Source organism: Leptosomus discolor, chromosome 5, assembly GCF_034619465.1.
Source record: "Leptosomus discolor isolate bLepDis1 chromosome 5, bLepDis1.hap2, whole genome shotgun sequence".
Classification (NCBI taxonomy): domain Eukaryota; kingdom Metazoa; phylum Chordata; class Aves; order Leptosomiformes; family Leptosomidae; genus Leptosomus; species Leptosomus discolor.
Genome location: NC_141395.1, coordinates 43,238,463 through 43,263,381, shown reverse-complemented (window position 1 = coordinate 43,263,381; position 24,919 = coordinate 43,238,463). Strand labels below are relative to the sequence as shown.

Sequence of the window (24,919 nt, the reverse complement as noted above, 5' to 3'; positions counted from 1 at the left end):
TGGTGGCTGAGCAGCATGTGCACCCACTGGGGACCCCGTTTTTGCTCTCGCCTCCACCTCCTCCCACTAACCATGGAGGGTACCTCAAGCAACAAAAGCTTTATTGCATTTACACAAATAAGCCACAAAATACATTGCAAAGCAGCACAGGAGTGAGGGGTAATAAAGAAGAGCAGAGAGGGGCAATGGGGAAATGCTTGCTTGCAGAAGCAGGTACTGCTGCACGCTGGCTGCAAGATGCTGTCCTCCTGTGAGCTGCTGCTCAAGTTCCCCAGTCCCGCTGCTGCCCCGTACCACAGCTGAGGGAGTGGGGTCTGTGCAGCCATGTGCAGGGGGCTTTGGGCAGCCAGCCCGAAGGGTGCCACAGAGGAGAGGGAGAAGCTCGTGGGAATCTGGTGGTGTCTTCAGGTAGGACTCAAGCATCAGCTATTGGCCCCGTGGTGGCTGCGGTGCTCCAGTCAGGCAGTGAAGGTGTTCCTCCCGTGAGGATCAGGGTCTGGAGAGCTGGGGGGGGTGAATGAAGGGATATGGTCAGGGCTCAGCCAAGGCTCCAACACCGGTGCCTCCCCCTCCCAGCCCCAGCCATGCCTTGGGCTCTGTGGACACGTGGCCCCGCACAACGCCCTGAGCAACTCTCCAGTGTGATGCTGAAATCACCCACACACCAAAGGCCAAGCCTGGGTGAGCCGTGCCCAGGCTGAGCTCTGTTACACCAACACAAACCTCCCTTTGCTGCTGGAGCTCACGCCCAAACACATCCTACATGAGCACCCTGGGCTGCCACGAGAGCCAAGGAGATCACCGAGCATGCTGTGGTTTGCCTAGTGGGCTCTCACTAGGTGCTGAGAGCGGCTTTTTGGAAGCTCCAGAGGAGCTGTCCCAATGTATTGAGGCCACAGGCTTTGAGCACGGAAAATGCCTCGAGAGTGGTGACTGAGGAGAGCTGGTGCTGTTGGCTCCCATCAGCCCAGGCAGCGAGGTTTGGGGGTAATAGGCAAGGGCAACTGAATCGAGGGGCTGGGGGTGATGGGCAGGAGCCAGCAGCTGGGAGGGGAGCACTGGGGAAGGGCACACATCCCTGCCTGACCTCTGCCTATGAACAGCAGAAAGCCTGTGAATAGGTTTTGTGCTTGGCATCACACTAAGGGAAAAAAAAACCACACTGTGCCCATGTTCAGGCCGACAAGGAGCCACGGTCCCCCAGCCCCAGGCTGCCCCAGCACAGAGGGGATGAGCATCACAGGCTGAATCTTGCATCCCAGGTACACATGCACATAAGCAAATAATTTTTTCAGTAAACCACCCCCCTGAGCATTGCTGCATTTAAAGATGCACTGTGCCATCCTGTGCATTTTGAGACTGTTGCGTTTCAACCTGAAATGTTTGCAGGGGAAATCTACTTGAGGCAAGAAACGATATATTAGTATGCAACCTAAAATCCATTTTAAACACAGAGATAGAGGTTTCTCTGGGGAGTCAGGTTTGCATCTTTAACTGGCCTTTTATAGCCAGTGAGAAGCAGCACACTGTTCCTCTGCAGTGCCTCTGTAAGAGATTTGGGAGCGCGGCTGCGTGCTGAGTAACACACAGCAACATCCCTTGGGAAAACCACAGCACTGGCTGCAGCAGTAGCTTCAGGTTATGTCATTGCAATGTCTGGGTGGGAGCTCTTCCCTGAAGGACCCCACGAAAAAAAAGCCCACACCACTAAATGAGAGCTTTTGAGTGAACACGTCATGAAGCTATCTTGCTCTCTTTTGCACTAGGAAATCCTGTTGGATTTCCATTGCGGTTCGACCTTAAGCCATGCACGCAAACCTGAATTCAGGAGCAGTGCTGCTCGATCCCTCCAGTCTACTCTCCCTGAACTCTTTGTGCTTGGCCATGCTGCCAGCTGGCTGTTGGCCTGCCGCTGCTGTGCCGCTGTGCCTGCTCTTCCCTGCAGCATTCTGTGCTCCAGAGTCTCACCTGAAGCATCAAAACCCAGAAAGGCTCCAGAGCCAAGCAGCACTTGTCCCCTTTTTTGTCCAGATGCAGATGCTCTTAGACACAGGCTTTCCTCCAGGAATAAATAATGCTGCTGATATGCTGCCCACAGGGAACCAGAATACAGCGCTCCAGGAGTGTTTCAAATACTCAAGTCCTCATGCACATCCTGGCTTTCCCTTTTAGGTTCAAAGCAGTTCCTTCTAGAAACAGCACGTGTGTTTTAAATCAGCAACAGGCCACAGTACAGCATGGGGCTCAGCAACGAAGCCTCCTCCTGCCGCTCCATTTTTTCTCACTCATTTCCTAACTGGTTTCGTTCCCCATGTGTGGAGCCAGTGCGAGCATTGTTTCTGGGAAGATACATCGCTGCGGTTAAACTGCCTAAACATGGGTGTGGGAATCCAGAGCCAGTCTGTTTTTTCACTTGGCTAGATTTAGTCTGTGGGATGCTTTCTGAGCGATCTGGTGTCTCTTGTTCCTCTTTGCAGGACACTGTGCTGAGGCGCAGTGGGGGGAGGGGTTGCACATCTGGAGTTGAAGGAGTTGTACATCTGGTACATTCAGTACTTCCTAAAAGTCACTGCCACGTTACCCTTTGGATGGAGGCCTGGGGCTCGATGCATAGCACAGCAGATTAAGATCCGCAGTTACATTTTTTTTTGAAGGGAAAGCAAAAATAACCCTCTCAGCAGAGGCCCAACTCGCTGTGATACCCATCAAGGAGAATTGCACTGAGACTGTGACATTTCTGCAGGTCATTCCACCCTGAGCTTCATGCTCATGCCAGCTGCAGATGTTCCTTCCATAAGCCAAGGCACTGCACTCCCCACCTGCGCAAGCCAACCTCCACAGGGACAGCGAGGGCTGGAGACCCTTGGCACCTCTCCAGCAAAACCTTACACTTCTATTGCAAAACGCCAGGTCAGGAAGACCGAATGGGCTTGGGCCAGCACAAGGCAGGGGCTTGTGCCGCTGACTTTGTCCCTTGGTGCAACCAGTATAACTGGAGAGTGTGGGGACACCCACAGTCAAGGGAGCTGCTAGCCATGCATGCTTGCCCAGATGGGCTTGGGTGTCTCCATGAAGGTCCCAGCACTGATGGGACCCTTCCTGAAGTGGGACACAGTGCCGGCTACCTGCCAGGTGGATGTCATCACTGGTCACCGGCGAGAGTGACACAAATACCCACTCCCTTCTCACGTCCAGCAGCGTGGCATGTCTTCTGCAAGTGGATGGAGCAGAGGATTGGAGCACCCGAAGTCCAAATGCTGCCCACGCGCTGGCTAGAGCAAGATGCATGCAAAAAACTGGTCAAGGGGGACACCTAGTGACCAGCCTGGGGGAGCCCAGGGCCGGGGACCGGCGTACGTCCCCTCCCGGGGGTGGAGACTGCAGCCAGCCAGGGTTAGTGGAGATGGGTTGCTGGGCAATCATCTTCTGCAAACAGCATGAGAAAGGTGTCAGAAAGGGTTTGCGCCGAGCCTGCTCCATCCTATCACCCCTGCGGCCAAGGAGAATATGAGATTAAGGATTCATCCCTCCCACAGCACACAGCGATCCCCCAGAAACCCTACCTCTGCTGGCACTGGAGGGGTGAAATTACCCTTGCTAATGGACCATAAGCTTGACATTAGCATAATTAAAAGTGACTAGCATGAATACATAAAAAAACCCCTGAATTCCAACCAAAAGAGAGTATTAAATTTAAATACTCTTCCTGGTGGAGTCACTTTCCCTTAGGGGAAACAATCTATTTTTTTCAACCCCATTATGTACTAGATTTGCAACGAGAGTCTTTTGAAAAGACGCACATAACAACACTCCAAACACTTAGTTTTGGGAGCATGACCTGGGAAGGATGTGAGGGGGAGTGGAGACCTTCAGCTGAGGCCCAAGGGTCTGAGAGAGGACCTCAGCTGGACCCTCTCTGATGCAGAGCCACCACACTCCAGGGGCAGGGGGAGGCATCAGACCAATACTTTCCTGCCAAAGTAACAATTCCCCACAAAATGACACCTTCCCAAAGAGTTTGACTGACTAATACCCAGTTGGTTACTTCCAGAAATGTTGAATTATTCTGTCTGGATAAAATGCATTGCTTTGAGAGAGAAAAGTAATGCACTAAAGCTATTCTGTTGATTAACTGGTATGTTCACGTTGTATGGAGTATTCACTCTAATATTAGAGATGCATATATATTTTTCCCAGTGACATGTCTGTGGATGCATCAATGGAGCATTTTAAGTTCATATAAAATGCAAAACCAAGACATATCACAAGTAAAAGCAAAATATCGAGGTTCCTTCAAAAAAAAAAAAAAAAACCCAGAGAATCTCCTTTTGAGCTGTACCAAGGAAATCAAAGCTGAGTTGGACACATTCCTTGTGATTTTGTTGTTATCATTGTCGTCATCAACGTGTTCCCAGGAGATGCTGTGATTGTTTAAACACCTTTTTTCTCCAGGCCTTGCTGAAGCCCAGATGATGATGGATAAGATGCTACATTCCCACATAACACTGGAGTTTCTTTTCTTTTTTTTTTTTTTTTTTTTCCCTTTGGAAAATAAATCAACCACTAAGAGAACTGCAAAATCAAAGGCTCAGGGTAATGTCAGAAGGAGGGATGCCTTGGCCACGCCAGCACAACCATATCTTTCCCTGCACCCTCTCCTGCAGGATGCCACCCAATGCTTTCCGCAGGCTCTCCTCTCTCCAGCCCTACAGTGAAGGGCTCAGCTCCTTCCTGCATCCTCTAAAACCTAAATGCACAGGAGGGAGAGGCAGTGGGCTGGGCTATATCTCTCCTTCTGCTGAGGAGGGGATTCCTGAGCCTCCTCAAGTCCCTTGGAAATACCTCAAGATTTAATGATCAAGCAAGCAGACATTATTCAGACAAAGCCACCTGAAATGCCACGGGAAGAAGGCAAAACCCACCCCTGTGCTCTGACCTCCAGGATGACACATTTCAGCAACCGTCCTTAAAAACCACATCCTGAGCACCGTAGCTTTGTTATCTAGAAGATTTGTGGGACTCCCCTGCGGCTCCACACAGAGCTGAGGCTGCAAGGATGCGGCGCTCCTGTAAGGTGGCTGCTACTGCTGGGACTTGCTCCCCTGCAGCCCTGGGCACCGTTCCCCAGATCGCTCCCACGAACCCAAGTCCTTGCTGCAGCTCGTGGATTGACACGACATCTCAGATACCCGCCTGATGCCAGAGTGATGCTTGTATCTGACTACCCCTCCTTCATCATCAATTCCTGCAGTGGCTTTACTGGCAGGCACAGTCTTGCTGTGTGACAAACATATCGCAGTGGGCTGGAATGGGGATGGTACCCAGAGGGGGATGTTATCTGCAGGCTCACTGACATAGGGATGGGTGTAGAGGTATTGCTGCAGTCTGTTCCTGCCCTCTAGTAGCCTCTGAGCTCAGTTGCATCTGGCAGACCCAATCTGGCATTTGCTAGTTTGGGCAGTACTGTCTCAGTGGAGGTGGGGAATAGTGTGGGGAGCACAGCACACACAGAGCAAAGGAATTCAGGGCAGCCGCAATCTGCAGAAACTGTAGATGCCCATGCAAAGCCATTTCCACATTCATTGCAATTAGTACACTATTAAGGTCCCCCACCTTCCTCAGGCCATAAGCGCCCAACAGATGTACAAATCCCACAAACACATTGGCTTGTGATGGATTTCTCAGTCTTGGTCAACATGATCCTGCTGCTGATTTCTCACTGTGCCCTGTGTGCCAGAGCTTTCAAATGTTCCAGTGTGCCAAGAAAGCAGCACAAGAAGAGGTAGGCTGCTCCTGCCATGCATCTTGGTTGCTTTCCATGTGCCTCCATCACCTACAAGATCTGCTTATGCTCCAGCTTGTCCTACAGCCCCATGGGACAGCCAAGCCACAGTGAGATGGGCTGGGTCCCTCTGTGCACCATCCCTCTTCAAGGGGGGCGTCAACCCAGGCCTTGGGCTGCCATCACTTTGCTTGGAGGGTGGTGGCAGTGAGATGTGGAGCTTTTGCTGGCTGGCACTTGGCCCGTCTCACCACCCAGGCCACCAGGGTGGCTCTGACATGCTGATGGGGTGGTTATTTACATGCTGGGTCTCACACACAGATATGTTGTTCTTTCAACAGGAAAAATACTAGACCAGAGTGAGGAACAGGAGAGGATGAGGAGTGCCAGTTGCCCATGGCTGACTTACCACCTTGGCAGGTGGCTCTGTGCTTCCTCTGGCCAGTTGGCAACTTGGGGCAGGCAACATATGGTGCCTGGGCTCCTTCCCTCCTCCAGCATCTGCACAAATACAAAGAGGGGCTGCTGCTGGGAGGCTACTGGCTCCACCTGAGCCCCCATAGCACTGCCCAAAGCACCTGCACTCCCCTGGATGTGGAATAAGGGGATGCTCTTGAGCAAGTTTGCCTACTGGACCACTTGAAAGGCACATCTGAATCCAAACTGCCAGGGAGAGCACAGCAAGAAGTTGGGAATGGGCAGCAAAGCATCTTATGAAGGAGCTAGAAGCACCATTAAATGCAGAGGCTTGAAATGCTCCAGAGAGCTGGGCATGCATGGGTTTTACAACACCTAGGCTGAGTGAATTGTTGATGCTCAGCGGCAGGGGCTGGCAGCCACCTCCACCTTTCTGGAGCTTTGCCAGCAGTGGGCTCCTGGGCTGGGGGAATGGACATCTAAGGGGAGGTGGTGATGCTGTCTGATGCACACAGATAGCAGGCACATCCTGTCTTGCTCAAGTAAACTCACTCCTTTCACCCTCTCTGAGCCATGCTATCATCCCTGCCAGCCATTGGGCAGGTGCATTAGCCCCTGTGCTGGGGCTGGAGCCCATAATCCTGGCTCCATTGATGCAGTGGCAGCACCCAGGGTCCCTACCACAGCCCCGTGTGAGTGCTGAGCAGTCAGCACTGGCAACAGGAGAAGTGGTCCAGCATCCCAGCAGAAGAAGGGAGGGAGAGCTGCCAGCGGTGCCTGCTGGCACTGGAAGAGGAAGAGTGAAAGGATGTGAAGTCTTGAAGCTCACCTGGCAAAACAATTTATTTCCCATGTGGTATGGTGCAAAAATGTATTGTGTGGCTGCTTTAGCTGCCTGGTGACATGGTGCATCACGATCTCATCATTTGCAATACGGGAAAAATGTGTACCATACGTTTTGCATAGTAGGCAATTAACAGATGGAAAATATATTTGTTTCCCCGTTTGAGAGGTAGGAGAGAGATGTAAAGCCTGGAAGCAGAAGACAGGGCTGGGCATAGAGGATCTTGGGGAAGGGTGTGGGGCACAGACATGGCAGATCCGTCCAGACAAAGGGGGAGTGAGAGATGTTGGTTGTCATACAGTAACTTGTAAATTATTCTTAGAGAAAACCAAAGCATTATGCAAGCCAAGTACCCTCTCTTTTAAAAAAATAAAGCCTAGAATCACTCAGGAAGTGCATTGCTCATGGGGACATTCTCTAAATAAAATAAAATATGATGATGATGGTAATAACAACAACAACAACAACAACAACAACAACAACAATAATAATAATAATAATAATAATAATGACGAAGGGTTTGTAGACAACCCCTACTTTCCCTCCAAGCAGCTAAAAAGGTGCAGAAGGATGCAGAAGGAAGGATGGGGCTGCAGATGGCAGGGCAATCCAGGAGAAGAACAGTCGGAGCCCATCGGTAGCAGAGCTGCACAGACATTTATTGAACACAAACAACGACAAACACAGCCAGCTCACAGAGCTTCCTGAGCTATCGTCCAAAGGTTTTACTCATGGGGATTGTCAAAAGAGTGCTTTCAAAGGCCCCTGGAGGTGTGAATCCCATACAGCTGAATTCTTCCCACTTCCAGTTGCTCATTAGTTAAAAAAGAGAACCATTTGTGTGTGTGTGTGTGTGATTCCCTTCATTTAGTATGAAAAATGGCTTGTCTGGACCCTGCCCTGTTGCAAAGAGAGAAGTCTGCGGGTGAACCTATGCGTGCACATTGGCTTGGCTTCCGCACATTTTGCTTCCCAAATAACATGGGGTGAAAACTATGCCTTACCCTGAGGGCAGGGATGTGAGATCACAAAGGTGAGCCAGGACAAGCAAAGAGAACAAAGAGGGAGCATCAAAGGAAGAAGCGTGAGAAAAGTAAGTACTCTGAAGCACACACACAGCTCTGGGTGGCGTCACACATCCATAGGCTACAGCAAGTACCGCCAACGTCAACTCAAACATGTAAGTAGCTAAGCTAGACTGACACTAGAGAACCCGTCATCTTCTGAAGTCTTGCCAGTGGGAAAAAAAAACCCTCCCCGCCCCCCGAAAAGCAGATGAAGTAATAACACCGCACGCTGAAAACAAGGACCATAACCAAAGAGTTCGGGAGCAGCCTCAGGAGCACAGTAAGGAGCTCTTAAAGAAATGTTCTAGTGTGTGCATATGCATGTGTATTTATATATATATATATATTCATTAGTAAAGAAAAGAGTATCTGTGGAGGCAAAGGGAAGACAGTAAATGTACAGGCAGTACAGGCTGGGTGGAGTGCCGGTGGCTGGAGAGGGTCGGGTGGTGCAGAGTGGAGGATGGTGGGTGGAAATTAGAGTGCGCCCATTCCAGTGACCTCAGACGTCAGCCTAGAATAGACAGGGGCAGAGAGAGGGGTAGGGGGAGACAAAAACAAGCACTTAATAACCAGAGCAGAAAAGAAAACTAAGACCCTGCAGGGCAGCGCTCCTCCTCTTGCCTATGCTCCACTCAGACGGGAGGGCAGAGCATCACTGGGTGACTTGAGCGCATGGGGCTTGGGGGTCCCCGTGGAGGGCACGGGGAGCTGCAGCATAGAGCCAGCTCAATGACCAGCTACCTCACTGCTGCCAGGTAATGCCCATCCCTGGCACTGTGTCACGGCAGCTGGCAGGAGACAACCCAGCACACAGCTTCACTTCTATCAGCATCCCTCCCATGGAGGTCAGGCAGCTGTTGCAGCTCCTCTGGCTTCTTTGTTTTGCTCTGGTTTTTGAAACTATGGGAGAAGCTGAGTTATGCCCCATCCTGCCCCCTGCCAGGTCATCTCTGCCTCCGCCACAGCACAGGCTGTAGCTCAGCCAGCCCTTCCCAGTAAGGAAGAGCTGCTCATTTTTCTTTTCTTTCTCTTGTCTCAAGAGGTGGGGGGGATTGGCAAGGAGCTGTGGGGAAAGCCACTCGGCCATGCCCACAGGGGTGGGGCTGGCCCTGTCCCTCTCTGGAGCAGCTGGAGAGGTGCCATGGGTGTGGGCAGCGGGACAGCAAGGCAGGATGGGATGGTGGAGGTCTGTTACAGGTCGGGGCTGAGGTGGGTTGGGTGCAAGGAGGAGAAAGCACGTACAGACCTCACCGGTGCTCCCAGCCCACACCCCAACAAACATCAGAGTCACCGCCAACAGCCCCCCATCCTCGGGACCCTGCCAGCAGCCTCCCACAGCCACGTGTGTCCTGGGCTGGTGGTGGGTTGGCACAGCACCAACTCTGTCCGTGGCAGAGGGCATGGAAGGGCGGATGGCCTCGGCTTGCACAGCTGTGCCAGGCAGGCATGAAGACAGTGAAAGGCCCTGTCTCCCTTTAAGCTCCCCATCCACGAGTCTGTAGACGCAGGCAAACAGGACCGTGTGAGCGCCCTGGACACAGCTCACCATCAGCACATTACTGGTCCCCAACCCCTCTCCAGCTATGCCTTCCCTGTATGCTCCCTTTGCAATCCCTTGCCAGACCCCCAGTCCTCCATGGCACAGGCAGCATTGCCCCCTGGCTGGAGGCAGCATTGGGAACTCTTAGCCCCTGCAAAGTCCTGCTGTGCCAAGCTTTATAGCATGAAAAGGAAGCAATCAGGCCGTTCCCAAGTCTTGAGTTTATTGGACTGGTTATTTTCACTGGATGGAGGAAAGCCTTTGGGAGGCCTGGAAGCACGTGGAAAAGGCTCTGAGGTGGCAGTAAGCGATGCTGGGATCCCAGCGAGCAGGTCCCAAGTGATGCCTCCCCACCACCAGCTGAGCTCCATCCCCGTCCCTGTCCCCTGCCTCATCCGCAGGGAAAGACAGCGGTGATTTTGCCCACCCATGAGCAAAATTCTTGAGCGAGGGTGGTGGGTGGGCAGGCGACCGGCGCAACCCGTGGCTGCTTTGCCAGCAGCGAAGCAGCTCCCAGTCCCTAGCCAAAGTGCCAGCTGGGGGAAGAGGTCCTGCTGGTGACGTCTGGTCCCCTGCTCAGAGGTCTCAGCAAGCCACCATCTGTCCCAGCCAGCCTCAGGAAGCCCCTCCTGGCCTGCAGTGCCGGGAGTGAGTGCTGCTCCCACCATGCTGGCAGGACGTGTTTGGTCGTGGCAGGAGGTGGCGGAGGTCAGCGGGGAGCGTCTCACCTGGCGTTGATGAGGTACTGCGCGAGGCTGATGTTTGCAGGGGTTCCTGTGATGGTAATTTGGCGCTCCGATGAACCTTCCGTGGCGTTGGCGATTTTGATCTGCGCTCCCGACATCTGCCGAATTTCATTGATTTTGGTCCCTTGGCGTCCGATTATGCAGCCTATTAGCTAGAAAAAAAGCACGGAGGGAACGTCTGAGAAGCGGCAGCTCTGGCAGTCACCAGTGGGACGCGAGCACAACTGCATGGCATGGGCCAGAAGCCTTCCTCACTCTGCCCTGAGGCGTGAGTGACCTTAATGCTCATGAAAACAGGAGAGGGACAGACCTGGGGTGAATCCCACCTGCATGTGATCACAGTCCTCCCAGGACACGTCCAGCAGCCTGCCCTGCTCTGCTCCTTGGGGGGCAAATTTCAGCTATCCGCACACGATGCCCAGCATCTCGGAGGGCTTCAAGAAGGGCAAGGTGTTATACTGGGCTCATTTCAGTAACAATGATTTTCATGGCCTAATAATTAGTCAATGTTTTGCAAGGATGGGAATAAGCCATGTTTCAGACTGTGCGCCGCACTTATCCCCTTGCCAATCACAGGCCTGAAGGTGGTTGGACAGGACACGCTACTAGAAGAAAACAAGCCCGCCACCTCCCCCGGTGACAGCTGAAGCCCAAGAGCTCCCTCATCAGCTGGTGCAGCCACACACCATTGATAGCTTCACATTTCTTGCCCCATCCCACACTTCTACCCTGCTGGAACACCCTCGCTGCCTCTGTTACCCCCTTCAGCTCTTTTGGTGCAATGCAAGGGCTTGCCGGCATGCACACCATTGACAGCAGAGCACCACCTGGCTGTGGCACCAGCAGAAGAGAATCCTACTTAAAAACATGCCTTTCACACTCTTGCAAAAAAGTTAGAGCCAGCTGGAGGCTTAAATTTCCACAACTGACTGCTCCTTGAATTTCCTCAATGGTCCTCAATGGCTTGAATTTCCTCAACAGTCTTCATCTTTGCTCTTGCTCATTTGTGCATCAAACTATGGTTCCCTCAAGCAGCTCTGCAGCTTGGTAACATGTACTGAGATGTCCACCTTTACCAACACAGGCATGATGTGTTCCTGCATGCCTTTCTTGGCCATCAGCATTTGAGCTTTTTTCCAAGGTTGCACCTGGGAATTTATATGTGGGACATTCATCTTGGCAGCTGCTGGATTTCTGTCACTGTAGAAGTGGAGACAACTACTCCTCCAAATGTCCACTGGTCTTTTTGTCAGATCATGGGGCTACCTTAGTTGTCCCATATGGACCTGAATATACACTGCACAGCAGTGCTGGAAAGGTATCAACTATTTCAGAGGCTGCAGTGTGATGTTCAGCCCAAGAGCCACCCATCCTGGTCTTCACAGCGCAGAAATTACTCAGAGATGCTTTAGAAAATGAACATCCATTGCAGCTGGGAACCTGCTGGGGAGACATGAGGAGACAAATCTATTTGGATAGATGTTCAGCAACATCCAAGAGTCTCTGCACAGCATTGAAGTTTCTCCTGACAGTCAGAGGAGTGACAAGATGAATTTCAACATCAGCTTTCCTTTAACTCTCCTTTCTCTGCAGTGCAATGCAACCACAAGCTGATCTTCTACACCACCACTGTAGACCCTTTGCTTTAAGAAACCCAAACCCGTCCTCTGCTTCCTGGGAAGGTGGCAGTAGGAATTTAAGAGCCTTCAAAGCAATAGGACCCAGAGCTAAGCATTTTTCAGCAGGCAGAAAGATGCAAGTGATGACATTTAATGGTGTGCAGGTCAGATGAGAGCCAGGCTTTTAGTGAGTGAATGCTCTGAGTGCTCCCAGGTCCCATGGCAGGTCCTTTGGCATGTTAAAGGGGACGAAAGGCCCCTTTGCAGAGGGTCGCTTGATATTCCTGAAGATGCCCTCATTGCTGCCAGGGCCAAGGTCTCCCCATACTTGACAGACATGGCTGTTGCAACCTCAGGAGGGCTTGCAGAGCTCCTCGCAGCCTCCCACAGGGGACTCCTTGCTGGATGGACAGAAGCAGACGTGGGATCATACCTGCTGCCGTCTCCCATGGACTTCCTCGCAGAGCCCTCCTGCAGCAGTTGCCCCTGGGGAGTGAAACATGTCAGAGAGTTTCAGCCAGCAGACGCTCAGAAGCTGTTTCCCAGCCACATCTGATGGGTGGAAGGAGGCCTCACAAGTGTCCCAGAGAAGCAGAGGCTCGCCACCCTTCCCTGGTGCTGCTGTGTGTTGGTGAGCAGCAGGAAGTAGCAACAGCTGCCAGACCCAATCCAGAAACTCCTGATGAGGACGGGCTGAAGGTGCTTGTAGGTGATGGAGATGGGGACAGAGACTGGAAGTCATCCCCCTGCTTGTCCTGATCCTGATTTGAGCACCTGCTGGTTATCAACCCATGGAAATCAGTGGTCCAGTCCAGAAGCAAGTGAGATCCTTGGATCCAGGTGCCGGCTGTGTTGGGCTCTGCATCCCACCTCCTCCCACCTGAGCATCCTCAAACATCCTCCAAGCACCACTCAGTGCCCAGCGTGACTCCAGCCTCCTCCCAGTGAATATCCCAGTCCAACATCCACTTTCCCACAATGCCTCCATCTATAAGACCCACAAGCTGCCTGCCACCAGTACTAAGGTGAGATGCATCGTCCTTCCGACGCTTGTGTGGCACTTTGTGGCATCAGAAACACTATTTGCTTACCTCCTCTCCAACCCCCCAGTAACTACATTTGAGCCAGTGCTAGATTAAGCAATTATGGTTTAATCAGGGCTGGCTTGGGAGCAATCTCCCCTTCCCAGTGCTGTCAACTGGGCATGTTTCATGAGCACTGAGTTCACTTGGAATGGGAAAAGGAGCATTAAGAAGGATTGTACCTAGGAAAGCTACCAACAGGGTAAAGTCCAATGGGTGCTTCATGCTGCAGGCTGATCCCCAACAGACTGTACATGGCATGGATGAACCTGGTGAACGGGCATCTCTAAACATATTTAATGAAGTCATATGCCTGCAGCTATTTTTTAATGTATATATATATACACACACACATATATATATGTGTATAAACACACACACACATGCCAAGGAAGCACTTGGATTTACTTACATCATTGGGAATGGTGAGTTCATGAGTACTGGCCGGGGGACTGGCATCCAAACCTGGGCATATGCAAGGGAAAATGGTTATAGCTTGCAGAGGCAGAGAGGTGGAGCTCCACTGCTTTCCTGCAACGGTCAACACTGCAAAGGCTGCGTCCTGCTCCGGGACTGGGAGAGGAAGGGGATCACACACTCTGGTACAGGGAGGAGGAAGACGGTTGCTACTTGACACTGCTGGAGCTGGGTGCCACCTTCCCATGCATCCCTTGAGCTGACCTCGCAGGCGCTACCCCATGAGTGTCTTGCTTCCCATCCTCCATCCTCCCACTGGGAATGGCTTCGGAGGAGGGTGCATTATAGTGCAAAGTTGCAGCATCACCAGAGGGAGGTGGGAAAAGCACCTTCCCACGAAGCCCTCCTCCACACAGCAGCAGACAGCCTGCTGGCTGGGAGACCCAACCCTGGAGACAGACAGCCTGCCAGCGGGAGGGCTGTACACGCACCCTGCAGCCCTCTCTGGACAGAGCAGCACAGAGCCACTTGGTTACGACAGCAGCTTGGTGCCCCAAAAACAGTTTCCCCAGGGGATCTGGCAGCGCTAGTGCAGGGCAGCCTGCAAAGCACTTTGAAAGTTACAGCCCCACAAACTTGCATGCTGAATTTAAGCCAGACTGCTAAGACATGCACACTAGCTGGACCCGGGACTGACGGTCTCTCTTACTTCCAAGAGAAAGCATGGCAAACAGTATGGACATTCAGAGCCTGCTTCCCTACAAAATTACATGGCAAGGAGTGAAGGCAGCAATATGCTTCCTCTCAGGCTCTCCTGGGCCAGGGAGGGCACTCTCCTCCATGGTGGGCAAGGCTGGAGCCAGCAGGCTACCCTGTGTGTGCAGCTCCAGAGGTAAGAGGACAGCATGCTGTAACGCTCCTAGGCCAGGTCGAAGCCTGCCTCTCCCACAGGTTTCCATATTAAATCACCTCAGTGCTGAAGCAGGGATGTCCTATGTCAAATCTGCAAGAGAGAAGATGTCTGGTGGCTAACACAGATTTGCAGTAACCTCAAAAAAACCCTTACCTATGATATGAACTACCAAGGAAGGCTTTTAAAAGCAGAGTGTGCAAGAGTCCAAGACACTTGTGCAGAGACAAGAAGCACAAGGAGACTGGAAGTGCTGGGCTACTGCAACACAAGACATCAGCAGCACCAAATTACTAGTCACCCAATCCAGCAGGGCTTCCTCACACTGCATGACACTATGCCGCTGCCTTAACCACACTGAGCAACTCCTCCAAGAAATGGCCAAGTTTTGCTGGTCTGCACTTCCATCGAGGTCCTCTGCACCATGGAAGACGAGCTCCCATCCAGTTTTGCCAGCAACAGCTGCCCAGGTTTTAAATCCCAGTAGGTCTGAACTGATGTCTGTCTGGATATCAGCACTTCAAAGCAAGATTTCTAAAATACTAAAACAAAACTTTAGGTTGCAGTCAAATGTCAGGTATCCTTGATTCGCTCCTGCATGATTCCTGTGCTTTCCCACATGCACCTCCCTTACAGAGATGCAGCACCTGGGTACACTGCCCAGGAACATGCTTGCAGGAGGTCTCTCTACCACATTTTTCAATCAGGAGCACACAGAAATGCAGGGGATGGGGATGCAAATCTTCCACTCAGCAGCCCTATGCACAACTTCACCCCAGACAGGTGTATTGATGCCAAAGCCTGCACAAAACAACACCTGCCCAGGTTTTACATAGTGGGCAATGCTTAATGCTGACTTTATAGCACGCTGCACTGGAAGAGACATTTCACCAGCCCTGGACCGTCTTTCACGCCAAGCCTCCTCACAGTCAAGGGCAAGGTGGACTGCACCTAACACAAAGACATGTCCCTCAGGGTGTGGATGTCCTGGTCTCTCAGCCATGTGTTAAAAGGCTCAGTTCAGTAGCAGCCTGGGTATGGCAGAAAATGTCTTCTGAAGGGAGCAGAGCAGGGAATCGGCTCAGAGTAGCACTGAGGCACCCAAGGGTCTTTGGAAACGCAGGCCAGGCTCCTTACATCTATAGGGCCCCCTGTCCCATGCTCAGATGGCACAGGTGCTGCAGAAAGCCCTTGGGCCATGTGGTGCCATGGTACTGCATCACCCCCTGCATCACAATGGACACTGAGGAATGGCCACATCCTTTTCCATTACCTGGAGACTGTTTATTTTACCATACCATATCCTCCCTCTCTGATACACACATGCAGTCCCCACAGCTGTAATGTGGGGGGGTCAGGGCAGGATCGGTGCGTTGTGTGACTGCAGAGGGCAAAGCAGGGCACGCAGAAAACAAGACTGCGCAGGTTGGTATCATGAAATCTATTTTTGCTGTAGTCTTGTGGGGTCTATTTACTCGAGCTACTTTTGCTTTTGTAGTTAGGCCATGCCCCCAGATTCTTTCGAGGCGTGCATGTGATGCAACCTGGCTGGCTGCAGAACACACACGTGCCCCAGGTATGCCCAGGGGAGGTCTGGATGACATTGCCTATGAGCCTCCAGGCCTCAGGATAACTCCTCTAAGCAATGATAGGCTATAAAAGGTAAGCATGTTTGGCACATATGGATGAATGTGCACGACATTTGACATCAAAATTTCTGCAAGATTACAGCCATGCTTTGGCTCCTCAGGGTCCTGTCCCACTAAAAACGCAGATCTCCCAGAATATCTTAGAGATTGCTAAAATTGTGTCTTGTTTCTGTACCCACAGGCATTTTTCTACTGTTTCTGAGCAAAGTTCATGCAGAATTAAATGAGAGAATAAGGGCAATGACTCTGATGTCTTTCTGTTACACGGATGGCAGTTACACGCAAACATAAAAAACCTAGGCAATAAACTACAGACACTTTTCTTTTGACATGCTGTACAACGGCTGGCACGATGCTGCCTGGTCTCTCCCTGCCCACCAAGAAAACCTGCCATCTTCTCCACAAATACCACAGTTTATCTAAGAGCACAACAATGGCACAGTCCTATTTAAGAAATATATTTCAACAGAAACCTGCTTATTTCCCTGTAGCTTTGTGTTTTACCTGATGATTGGCCCATCAGATTTTGAGCTTCTTCGGAGGAATGTAAGGGCAGCTTTTCTCCTGAAGAGCAAAGAAGAAACAGGTTTAATGCTTTTGCCTTCAAGGAGATAAGCAATGTCACTTCATCTAGGAAGCTCAAAATATGATGAACATACTGTCAGAAAAGGCATTTCCAACCAGCACTTTGACCACCGAGTAAGCAAAAGTACTTTAAATATCTCCATCTCCTGTGCTCTATCTGCTTCCCAGGTCACCGTGAAATGTGTTAATTGCCACGCCAGCCTTGGGGACGAGGCTGCTGAGCCACGCCATATCTGTCTGTCCTCCCATCAACGCAGCTCCCTATGGCCACAGCTTCTTCCCATCACTCTCCCAGGCGCGGGGGTGCTATCCTGCCTGGCTCTGCACTGCTCCCTGCAGATGCCAGGGCAGCATCCCCAGCCAGCACCAAGCCGTTCCCCCTGGGAAAGTGAGGATGTCCCACAGGGGTCAGGATCAGTGCACGATGGGAGATGCTACCTCCTCCAGGTGGGGAAGGATGGCAGACTGGCTGTCATTGCTTCTACTGGGAAAGCCGGCAAAGCTTGGAGCAAGGTAAGCATGGCTTTGCAGGAGCAGTCCAGGCATGCACAGTTAACAGCTGAGAGCTCACCCACGAGGACCATAACCCCCAAACATTCGTCCTGTCTCCCTGTTAACCTTTCCCCGTGTACATTGCAACTTCAGCTTTACTTGCCCTGCTTGCTTCCATTAAATAGCATGAGTTTAGAAAGAGAGAGAAACTCTACAGGTAAGAAGAGAAGGATATCTAGAAAGGGAGTGTGGGTACGTACCAGGGAAAGCGGGGGTGGTCTGTCCAAGGGGAGTAAAGGGGGTTTGCTGCATAGCCAACTGGTGGAGCTTGGTCAACTGCTGAGGGGTAGGAGGGACATTAGAGCTAAGAAGGTTATTGTCATAGAGTACAACAAGTCACACCAAAAATCAAGAACAAAATTATAACGGAAGAAAAAAAAGAAGAGAAAACAAAAAAAAAACCAAATGAGGAAGCCATGGTGAGACATGGCAAAAACATTAGCAGAAGGACTTGGCCTGGGTAAAATGCAATAAAGCCCAAATCTTTTGCAGAAGTGCTTGGTCAGGGTCTGAAGTACAATACCAGCAAGAAGCCCATTCTTAGTTTTCGCCCCTCGTCAGACAGTTCAGCTCCTTTGCCGCGAGGAGCGTCCACCTCAGAGCACGGCAGCAGCTGCAGTAGCGGCAGGGCCACTGCTTATGGTGCTTCCAGCCACTGCCTTCCCCTCCTGGGCTTTGCAACCTGAAACCAGAGGCTGCTGCTCGCTTCAAGGTAGCTTTAGAGCAGAGAAGCAGTGGCAAAGGCACTGCCAGGCTGATGGCCATCACATGCCAGCAGCCAGAAGACCCTCTTTGTGCTGCTGGAGCTGCATTGTGACCGCTTGCCCCCACGGCAAACGCTCTTGTGCTGCACCTCCTATGGGAAACGCCTCTGGGAGACGGATAAACTGCGGCTCTTAATGTCAGCTTGTTATGAGTGCAAGCCCCTTAGCAGTGTGGGGAAATATGGGCTTCAGCCATGACCAGTAGGTATTTCAGATCCTTGTATCCCTTGTTGTGCCGGCTAGCTTTTCGTGCCCTGTCAGGAAGCGGTTGCATAGAGAGGAGTTTGTTTGGAATACATTTTGTGCTCTGTTTCACTGCTCCAAATTAAAAAAAAAAAAAAAAAACCACACCAAAAAACAACAATAAAACAAAAGAAAACGAAATAAACTGGGCTGAAGTCCATCAGTGAGCAGGAGGGAGGGTCTTTATCACCTCCTACTCGTTGATTCCACAGGTGCTCAGAGGGTTGCCAAGATCACATCATCCCCTAAATGCAAACTGCTCCTTGCACTCATCCCCTATCTGGTAAGGGAGAGGCAGCAGTTTCAATTTCCATGGGATTTTTTTTGGAAACAATACTCAAAAACCTCCTTGCTCCTGCAGCATGGCTGGGAAGGGAGCACAGGGAGGTCTGGTTGGCAGTGGTCAGGGGGAAGCACTGGAGAGAGCAGACCTGGGGGCTGAGAACACCAGGGGAGAGACTGGAGGGAGGCAGCGGGGAGGGGAAATGCCTGCAGGTCCCCGGAGAGATATGCAAGGGAGCCCTGCCTGGCAGAGGCATGAGGACTTCCAGCCTCTGCCAACTTGGGGGAGAGGTCTCTCTGCCCCACAAGAAGAGATTTGTGCACATCTCTCCCTGTGCAGCAAAGAAAATGAGCCTAAGACATGCTATGGTGGGTTCCTGCTGAAACAGGTCTGGATAGGACCAGACACGCCACTGCTCCTGCAGATAGCAGGGACATCAGGATCTGTTGCTTTTTAATTTAAGAGCTATCCTGTTTTCTACCAAATCAAACGCTGTTTGTGGAGCTCCTCGTTACAACTGGTCCCACTGGCAGGACTCTAGATGAAACCTCCTGCCTCTTTGCCAGCACTGCTGAGGAGCACTGGGGAGGCAGAGTCCCTCAGGCTCCAACCGTGCCCTGGGGCAGGGGTCCTGCTTTGCCCAACGATAGAAACACCAAAGTCCTTTCTAATACTGATCTAGCATATTTTTAAGACATATTTTGGATAGTGGTATTTAGCAAACACCTGTAACAATAGCAATAAAAAAGCCTACAAGAAGAGAGGATGGCTGTGCCTAGGTGTTAAAGTGAGAACCACTACATGAATGCTTGTTGTGCACGAAATACCTCCTTGTCCATTTCATGGAAAAAGCTGGAAGCAAAAACCAGAGAATATTTCTTCAAACTCTGGTTTTCCCCACAGACCTGAAGGCAGTTCCCCACCAGCACTGCTGGGAGCGATACGACAGGACAGCAGTGCTGGGACCAACGTACAGCCATGCCAAGCACCACTAGGTATCCACAGCAACGCCCGATTACATCTCATCAGCTGCCAGCCTGGTGCATACCCAGGAGCAATGTCCTGGTTTGGGAATTTTCCTGCACTCGACACCTATTTTTTTCCCAAGTGTCCCCGACTGCTGGCTGCCATGGCCATCATTTCATCTCTCTCAGCAAATCTCATGAAGGCAGATAGCTACATGTCACATACTGAATGGCTTACGAGTACCCAGGCGATGCCAAAGCCCTTTGTGAGCCAAAACTCCTGTGGACCTGGGTGGGTTTTTCCCAGGGAGAAAATCAAGGCAGGAGCTTGCATTTTAGCTTTGGCATTCAAAATTCTGCCTGCTCTGCATTCATGGCAAAAGGCATCTCTTAAACACAGACACCTGCGAGAGCAAGGTGCCCTAAGGAATAATGTCCTAAAATCACGTTCAAGACTGGATTCTGCACTGAGCAGTGTTTAAAATGACCGATTCTTGCGAGACAGCTACGAGAGTAAGGGTGGAGTGCATGACCCCCATACAAACAACTTTTTCCAGGTCTCAGAAAATCTGCTTGGAGTAGGGCAGAGTGCAGCCAGCAAATGTATTAAATGTATTTCATTTGTGTCAATCAGAGATATATAATAACAAGGAAAACACTAAGCTATCACCACGGCTTGTAAAGGAAAACTGGGACAAAGAATATATTGATCTAGGCTTACTAAATACGCAGGTGTATTTATTTATATTCCATTTAGGGAGCAAAAGTGAAGCATACACAATTAAGCATATTTCGTAGCAACCATCACAGCAGGCTATTCAAATTACATACATACTGGTGTTGCATGGAAAGCCAAAGCGTGGCCTCCACTAAATTGGGTAAAACTGCTCCTAAGATCAGTGTCCAGCCTGCAGCTCCTAACCGTTCCCACCAGGAGCGTACATTCATGGTATCGGACAGCCTTGCCCCATCTGCAATCATGCAAAAAGTAATCCCATGATTTAATACCCAACACACCCATCAGAAAGAGGAACACCAAGCTACATTATACTCTTCCCATATGTGAGATGGCTGCAGAAGGCTTTCCACACAGACCATGCCACTTTCAATTAAGCTGCATCCCTAGAGTGACACTTTGGGCTCAGGCCCCACAGCGGACCCTTGACTCACAGGCATGCCAGCAAGAATGGGCCTCTGCAATGGGATTCGCCAGGTATTTCATCCCCTCTGAAATGCACTTAGAAAATCCCAGCTTTTTCCAAGAGCTCCCCAGCACATGTCAGCAGTTATAACCCCAGAAGTCAAGCACAGCTGTCTGCTGCTAGCAAGGAGCTGCTGGCATTGCATTACTTCACTGCTGCTTTTCATAGAGGAATCCTTTAAAATAGACTTGTTTTCTATTTCTGTTGGTACTTTTACGCACAGACATGCCAGCAGATGTTCCCTACACATCCCCCCACAAACATACTGTGGCTCCCTGACCCACCCCAGGCATGGGAACAAGCATCAGCAAAACCCATCGGCGCTGCAAGCTTGAGAGGCACCTGTCTCCACACCAAGGAGCATGAGATGAAGCAGGGACCGTGCTGGCATGCTCCCCACCCCAGGTGACAGTGAGCCAAACTCAGCGAGACAGCCATCAAGCCCCAGGTGACCACTTCAGTCTGGGGTGCAGCTCCCGTGCCTGCCTCTGAGTCACCCAGAGGAAGACCCCCAAAAAGGCACATCCCCCTGCCCAGACTTCAAGCAAGAATCACCGCTGGGATTTTGGCTTCTCCCCACCCCACCAAGGCACTCAGCACCTAAATAAGCCCTTGGCTTACCAACATTTTAAGGACAAGGGGGAAACAGAGAGGAAAGTCTTTTTTTTTTGTTTTCCCTTTCTTTGCATGTTTTAATCATTTTGAGGCACAAAATGCATAAAGTATGGTTTGTCTCAGAACAAAGGGATAGCACTGAACAATGCAAACAATTTAGCATCAGGCCAAGTCCTCAGAACTAATAAAGTTTAGTGCTAACAGGTTAAAAGGCTATTCAAGGTATTACAGATACTACACATGGCCAGTTATTTGAAAATATGCTATTAATATTATTGTTTAATATTAATATTATGTGTATTAACAGTAGCATGCAGGTGACATAAAAGGGTATAAGAAAAATTAGGGCAAAACTCACATCTGGGTGTGGAATAGCGTATTGTCCCTGAATTGTATAGGCCTGAAAAAGAAAAAACAGATGTTATTAGGGTTGTCAGGAGGCAGTGGGAAAGCTCCGTGCCTCTCCGCAGGTACTGCTGTCCCTGGGCTTTGCTCCTTTCTGCCTAACGTGGGGTAAATGCTGTGAATGCAGGGGCTAAAGAGGAGCTCAGCCCCCACCCTGCTCTGTTTGGGACCCCATGCTGCCCCCAAATAACTGAGCACAGGGAGCTGAGCATTATGCCACCAGCACACCTCTCCTCTCACCGCTGCTGGTGAAAGTGGGGTGCAGGATCTTGAATTTTGACTTAACTGGCTTAATTTTGAGGCCAAAGAAGATGAGGGAAGCACTTTCTGTGCAGCAGGCAGTTGCCCCATGCAACCCCTGGCTAGCCCAGGGGAAGAACCCCACTTTGCTGAATTAAATTCCTGGGGCAGTGAGTCCTTGGGGCAGGAGGGAGATGTACGCCTCCAATCAAACTTGAAACATGTTGAGCTACCCAACTTCAAGGGCTCGGGCTCAGTTTGGCTTTTCCAAAATGAAGGAAACAGCTCTTTAAAGGTGCCAGAATTGCATGGAGCAGGAATATAAGGTTGTGATTGGGCTTTCCTGTACAAAAGATGTGCATCAAACCAGAATTATCTGTGTAGTGGATGCACGGTAACATCATTGCTGCCCTTCACACCTAAACGTGATCCTGGAAAGCAAGCCAGTGCAGTGAGTCTCTCCATATTTTCAGGTGCACAACTCTCAACGTGCTTTACATCTATCCAGTATATTCCAGTGCTGTGCTGGGGGGGAAAGGCATTGCCGTGCAGAAAGCCAGCTGGTGCTGATGTCTCACCAAGGGCGGAGAGGGCTCAGGGACAGGCTGCCTGCATTGCAATGCCTTTCACCAGCTATAACTGACAAATCCATGCAGATGTCTGTCAGGCAAATTGTTTAGTGTTTTTCCATCATTTGTAGCAATCCTTTCTCTTTTGTAAATAACCTGAAAATAAGCGCCACTGTGGGTAAAGAGTCAGACACTAGAGATCCAATATTTAGGACTCAATACAGCTAGCAAAATGTATCTCACTGGTTGACACATTAGTCACATGATTCTGAAAGAAATGGCAAGAGATGGATAACACTTTAAAAAGGGAGAGTAAAGATAGCCAAGAAAAAGGAAAACAAAACCTCTGAACCTCCTGCAAATTTGCCACATCATTTGCAAACAGCAAAGAGCTTTGTGTGGGGAAACTCCCTGAAATCCTGGAGGAAGGAGGCAAAGCCCTACGCAGTCCCAGTGCCTGATGGCATCCCAGCGTGATGGGGACCAGTGTGCTTGTGGGGATGTGGCAGAGGCCACTCTAAAAAGTTCACTCTTTCCTGGTGGTTTAATTTCGTTGTCAGGTTTTTTATTAGAAAAAGCTAATTAAAGGCAGGAAGGTGTCTTGGACAGATGCAATCCAACTCTGACAGCACCTGCCTGTGTGACCCCTGGCTTTCTGCAGAGACTGACACTGCACATGGATGATGGGGCTGATCCCTTTGGCAATTGCCATCGGCCACTGTGTCCCTCAGCCTGCTGAGCTCCCGTGGGTTCAACCCCACCCCAAGCACCTTGCAGCACCACTGACTGTTACCTACTGTCCTCTGCCCACCCACCCCGTGCCACCCCTCAGGCAGAGCCAAGGGGCTCGCCAGCACTCCCTCGAGGGTGGCAGGGAAGAGCTCTCATTTCAGAGATGGTTGCTGCTTCCCGCAATGTCACTTCTGTGCAAGACACCAACCATTTGCCAGCAGGAGAAATGCTACCTCTGTCTTACTCTCCCTTTTGAGAAGATAAGTTCACCAAGCAGCTGGACTCAAAGCTCTTTTCCAGGACAGCTGCTCAGACCAAACGACACACTCCTCCTGATGCTGCCAATGACTAAGAGATGCTAATTCAGCATGTTGCCTGAAATAGCTTGTGCTTTGGGCTTTGCTCGCATCCTTAGTTTGTCCTTCTGCTATTTTTTATGGTTGGGGAGAAATGAAACAACTCATGTGGAGATGCTCTGGATGGCATTAGCTGTAGCTTTGTGGTGCTGGCTCTACCTGGCTGCTGGAGCTCCTGGGAAAGTACCTCTCCTGCTTGACACTGGTGCACCATGGCATGGCAGCATCTACAGGCAGGTCCTCAGTCAGCTGGTGAGGTGAGCAGAAGAGGTGGAAAAAGCAAGGGTTCAAGTCCCCTCTTTAAAAGCAGCCACCTGCTCAACTGCTCTTATTTCATAAACTACGTGCTGCAGGAGCTGATTTTTGTTTGTAGAAGAACTGCCAGCTCCTGTGGCATGTGTGTGCAATAGTTATCTTGCAAAGAAAAAATCTGCTGTCGCTTCCCAAGGGTCGCTAGAAATACCACATCATGACTGCAAGGCTGCAGACCAACCACTGTGCAATGTCACCAAAGGCAATGCAGTGCAGGCTCTCCTGCGGGCAGAGCTGAGAGCCAGATTTGCAGCAGAGGTTACAGGAGTTTCAGGGGAAGTAGCACCCCAAACAACCTGAGCACCAGTGACTGGGACATGACTCCTTCATTGAGGCTGCCCTGAACAGAGGCTCAGCACAGTCCTGGAGTGGCTAGGATGAGCCCTTCCATCTCAGATCAATTACTATTGATTACTTAGCTATTCAAAGTTATTTCTAATTGGACCAGAGATGTCAGAAAATAAACACTTGTGACTGCTGTGAGAGCATGATCACGGCCTCTTGTTTAGTGAAGCTTTTCTCCTTTTCTCCTTCACACTGGTAAAAGTCGGGGGCAAATACTGAATTTGGGTCTAATGAAGCAAACTCCAGCCTTTTCTTGGTGTGCGAGTGCCCGGCAGAGCTAACACCCTGTTTCCTCAGGCTGGCCCTTTCCTTGTCCTCCAGCAGCTATCACAGGAGCTAAGCCGTCTGCCCAGGCTTGCAAACTGCCAGCAGTTCTGCAAAGAGCTTTCAGTCCACCTGCCATGGCACGCAACAGATGGGATGACACCATGCAAGTCAGAAGGCAAGAAACCTGAGTGCACTAACGGGCAGCGGCTGGTGCTGCAGTAAAAGGCTGAGGTTGGCAGTGGAGGCTGCAAGCGGGTCGGCTCTTACCTGACCACCTGCAAAAATGACAGGGGTGGAGGCGGGCTTTGGGCGGTAGGGAATGGTGGCACCTTTTGGTGGGGACTAGGAAAAGGGACAAGGAGAGGGAGAGAGAACATTAGAACAGCTTTCCTGAAACGGCGGCAAAAA

The 24,919-nt window shown here is 50.8% G+C and overlaps 1 protein-coding gene across 10 annotated transcripts in view; it reads right to left on the bottom strand.

Annotated features, from left to right (window-relative positions):
- Window positions 1-458: 458 nt before the first annotated feature.
- The window catches only part of PCBP3 (poly(rC) binding protein 3), a 48,398-nt gene continuing 23,937 nt past the window's right edge, over window positions 459-24,919 (bottom strand). Inside the window, exons 8-14 of one of the 10 annotated variants that reach the window (XM_086466262.1) lie at window positions 24,710-24,853; window positions 21,644-21,685; window positions 17,414-17,492; window positions 16,581-16,640; window positions 13,513-13,565; window positions 10,382-10,551; window positions 459-504 (exon numbers count right to left, since the gene is read on the bottom strand). In XM_086466262.1, coding sequence (XP_086322388.1) covers window positions 459-504; window positions 10,382-10,551; window positions 13,513-13,565; window positions 16,581-16,640; window positions 17,414-17,492; window positions 21,644-21,685; window positions 24,710-24,853 — 594 coding nt within the window. Of the gene's footprint in view, window positions 505-8,587; window positions 8,625-10,381; window positions 10,552-13,512; window positions 13,566-16,580; window positions 16,641-17,413; window positions 17,493-21,643; window positions 21,686-24,709; window positions 24,854-24,919 lie in introns of those variants that run through there. The other 9 variants (XM_086466263.1, XM_086466264.1, XM_086466265.1 and 6 more) reach the window with 9 other exon arrangements.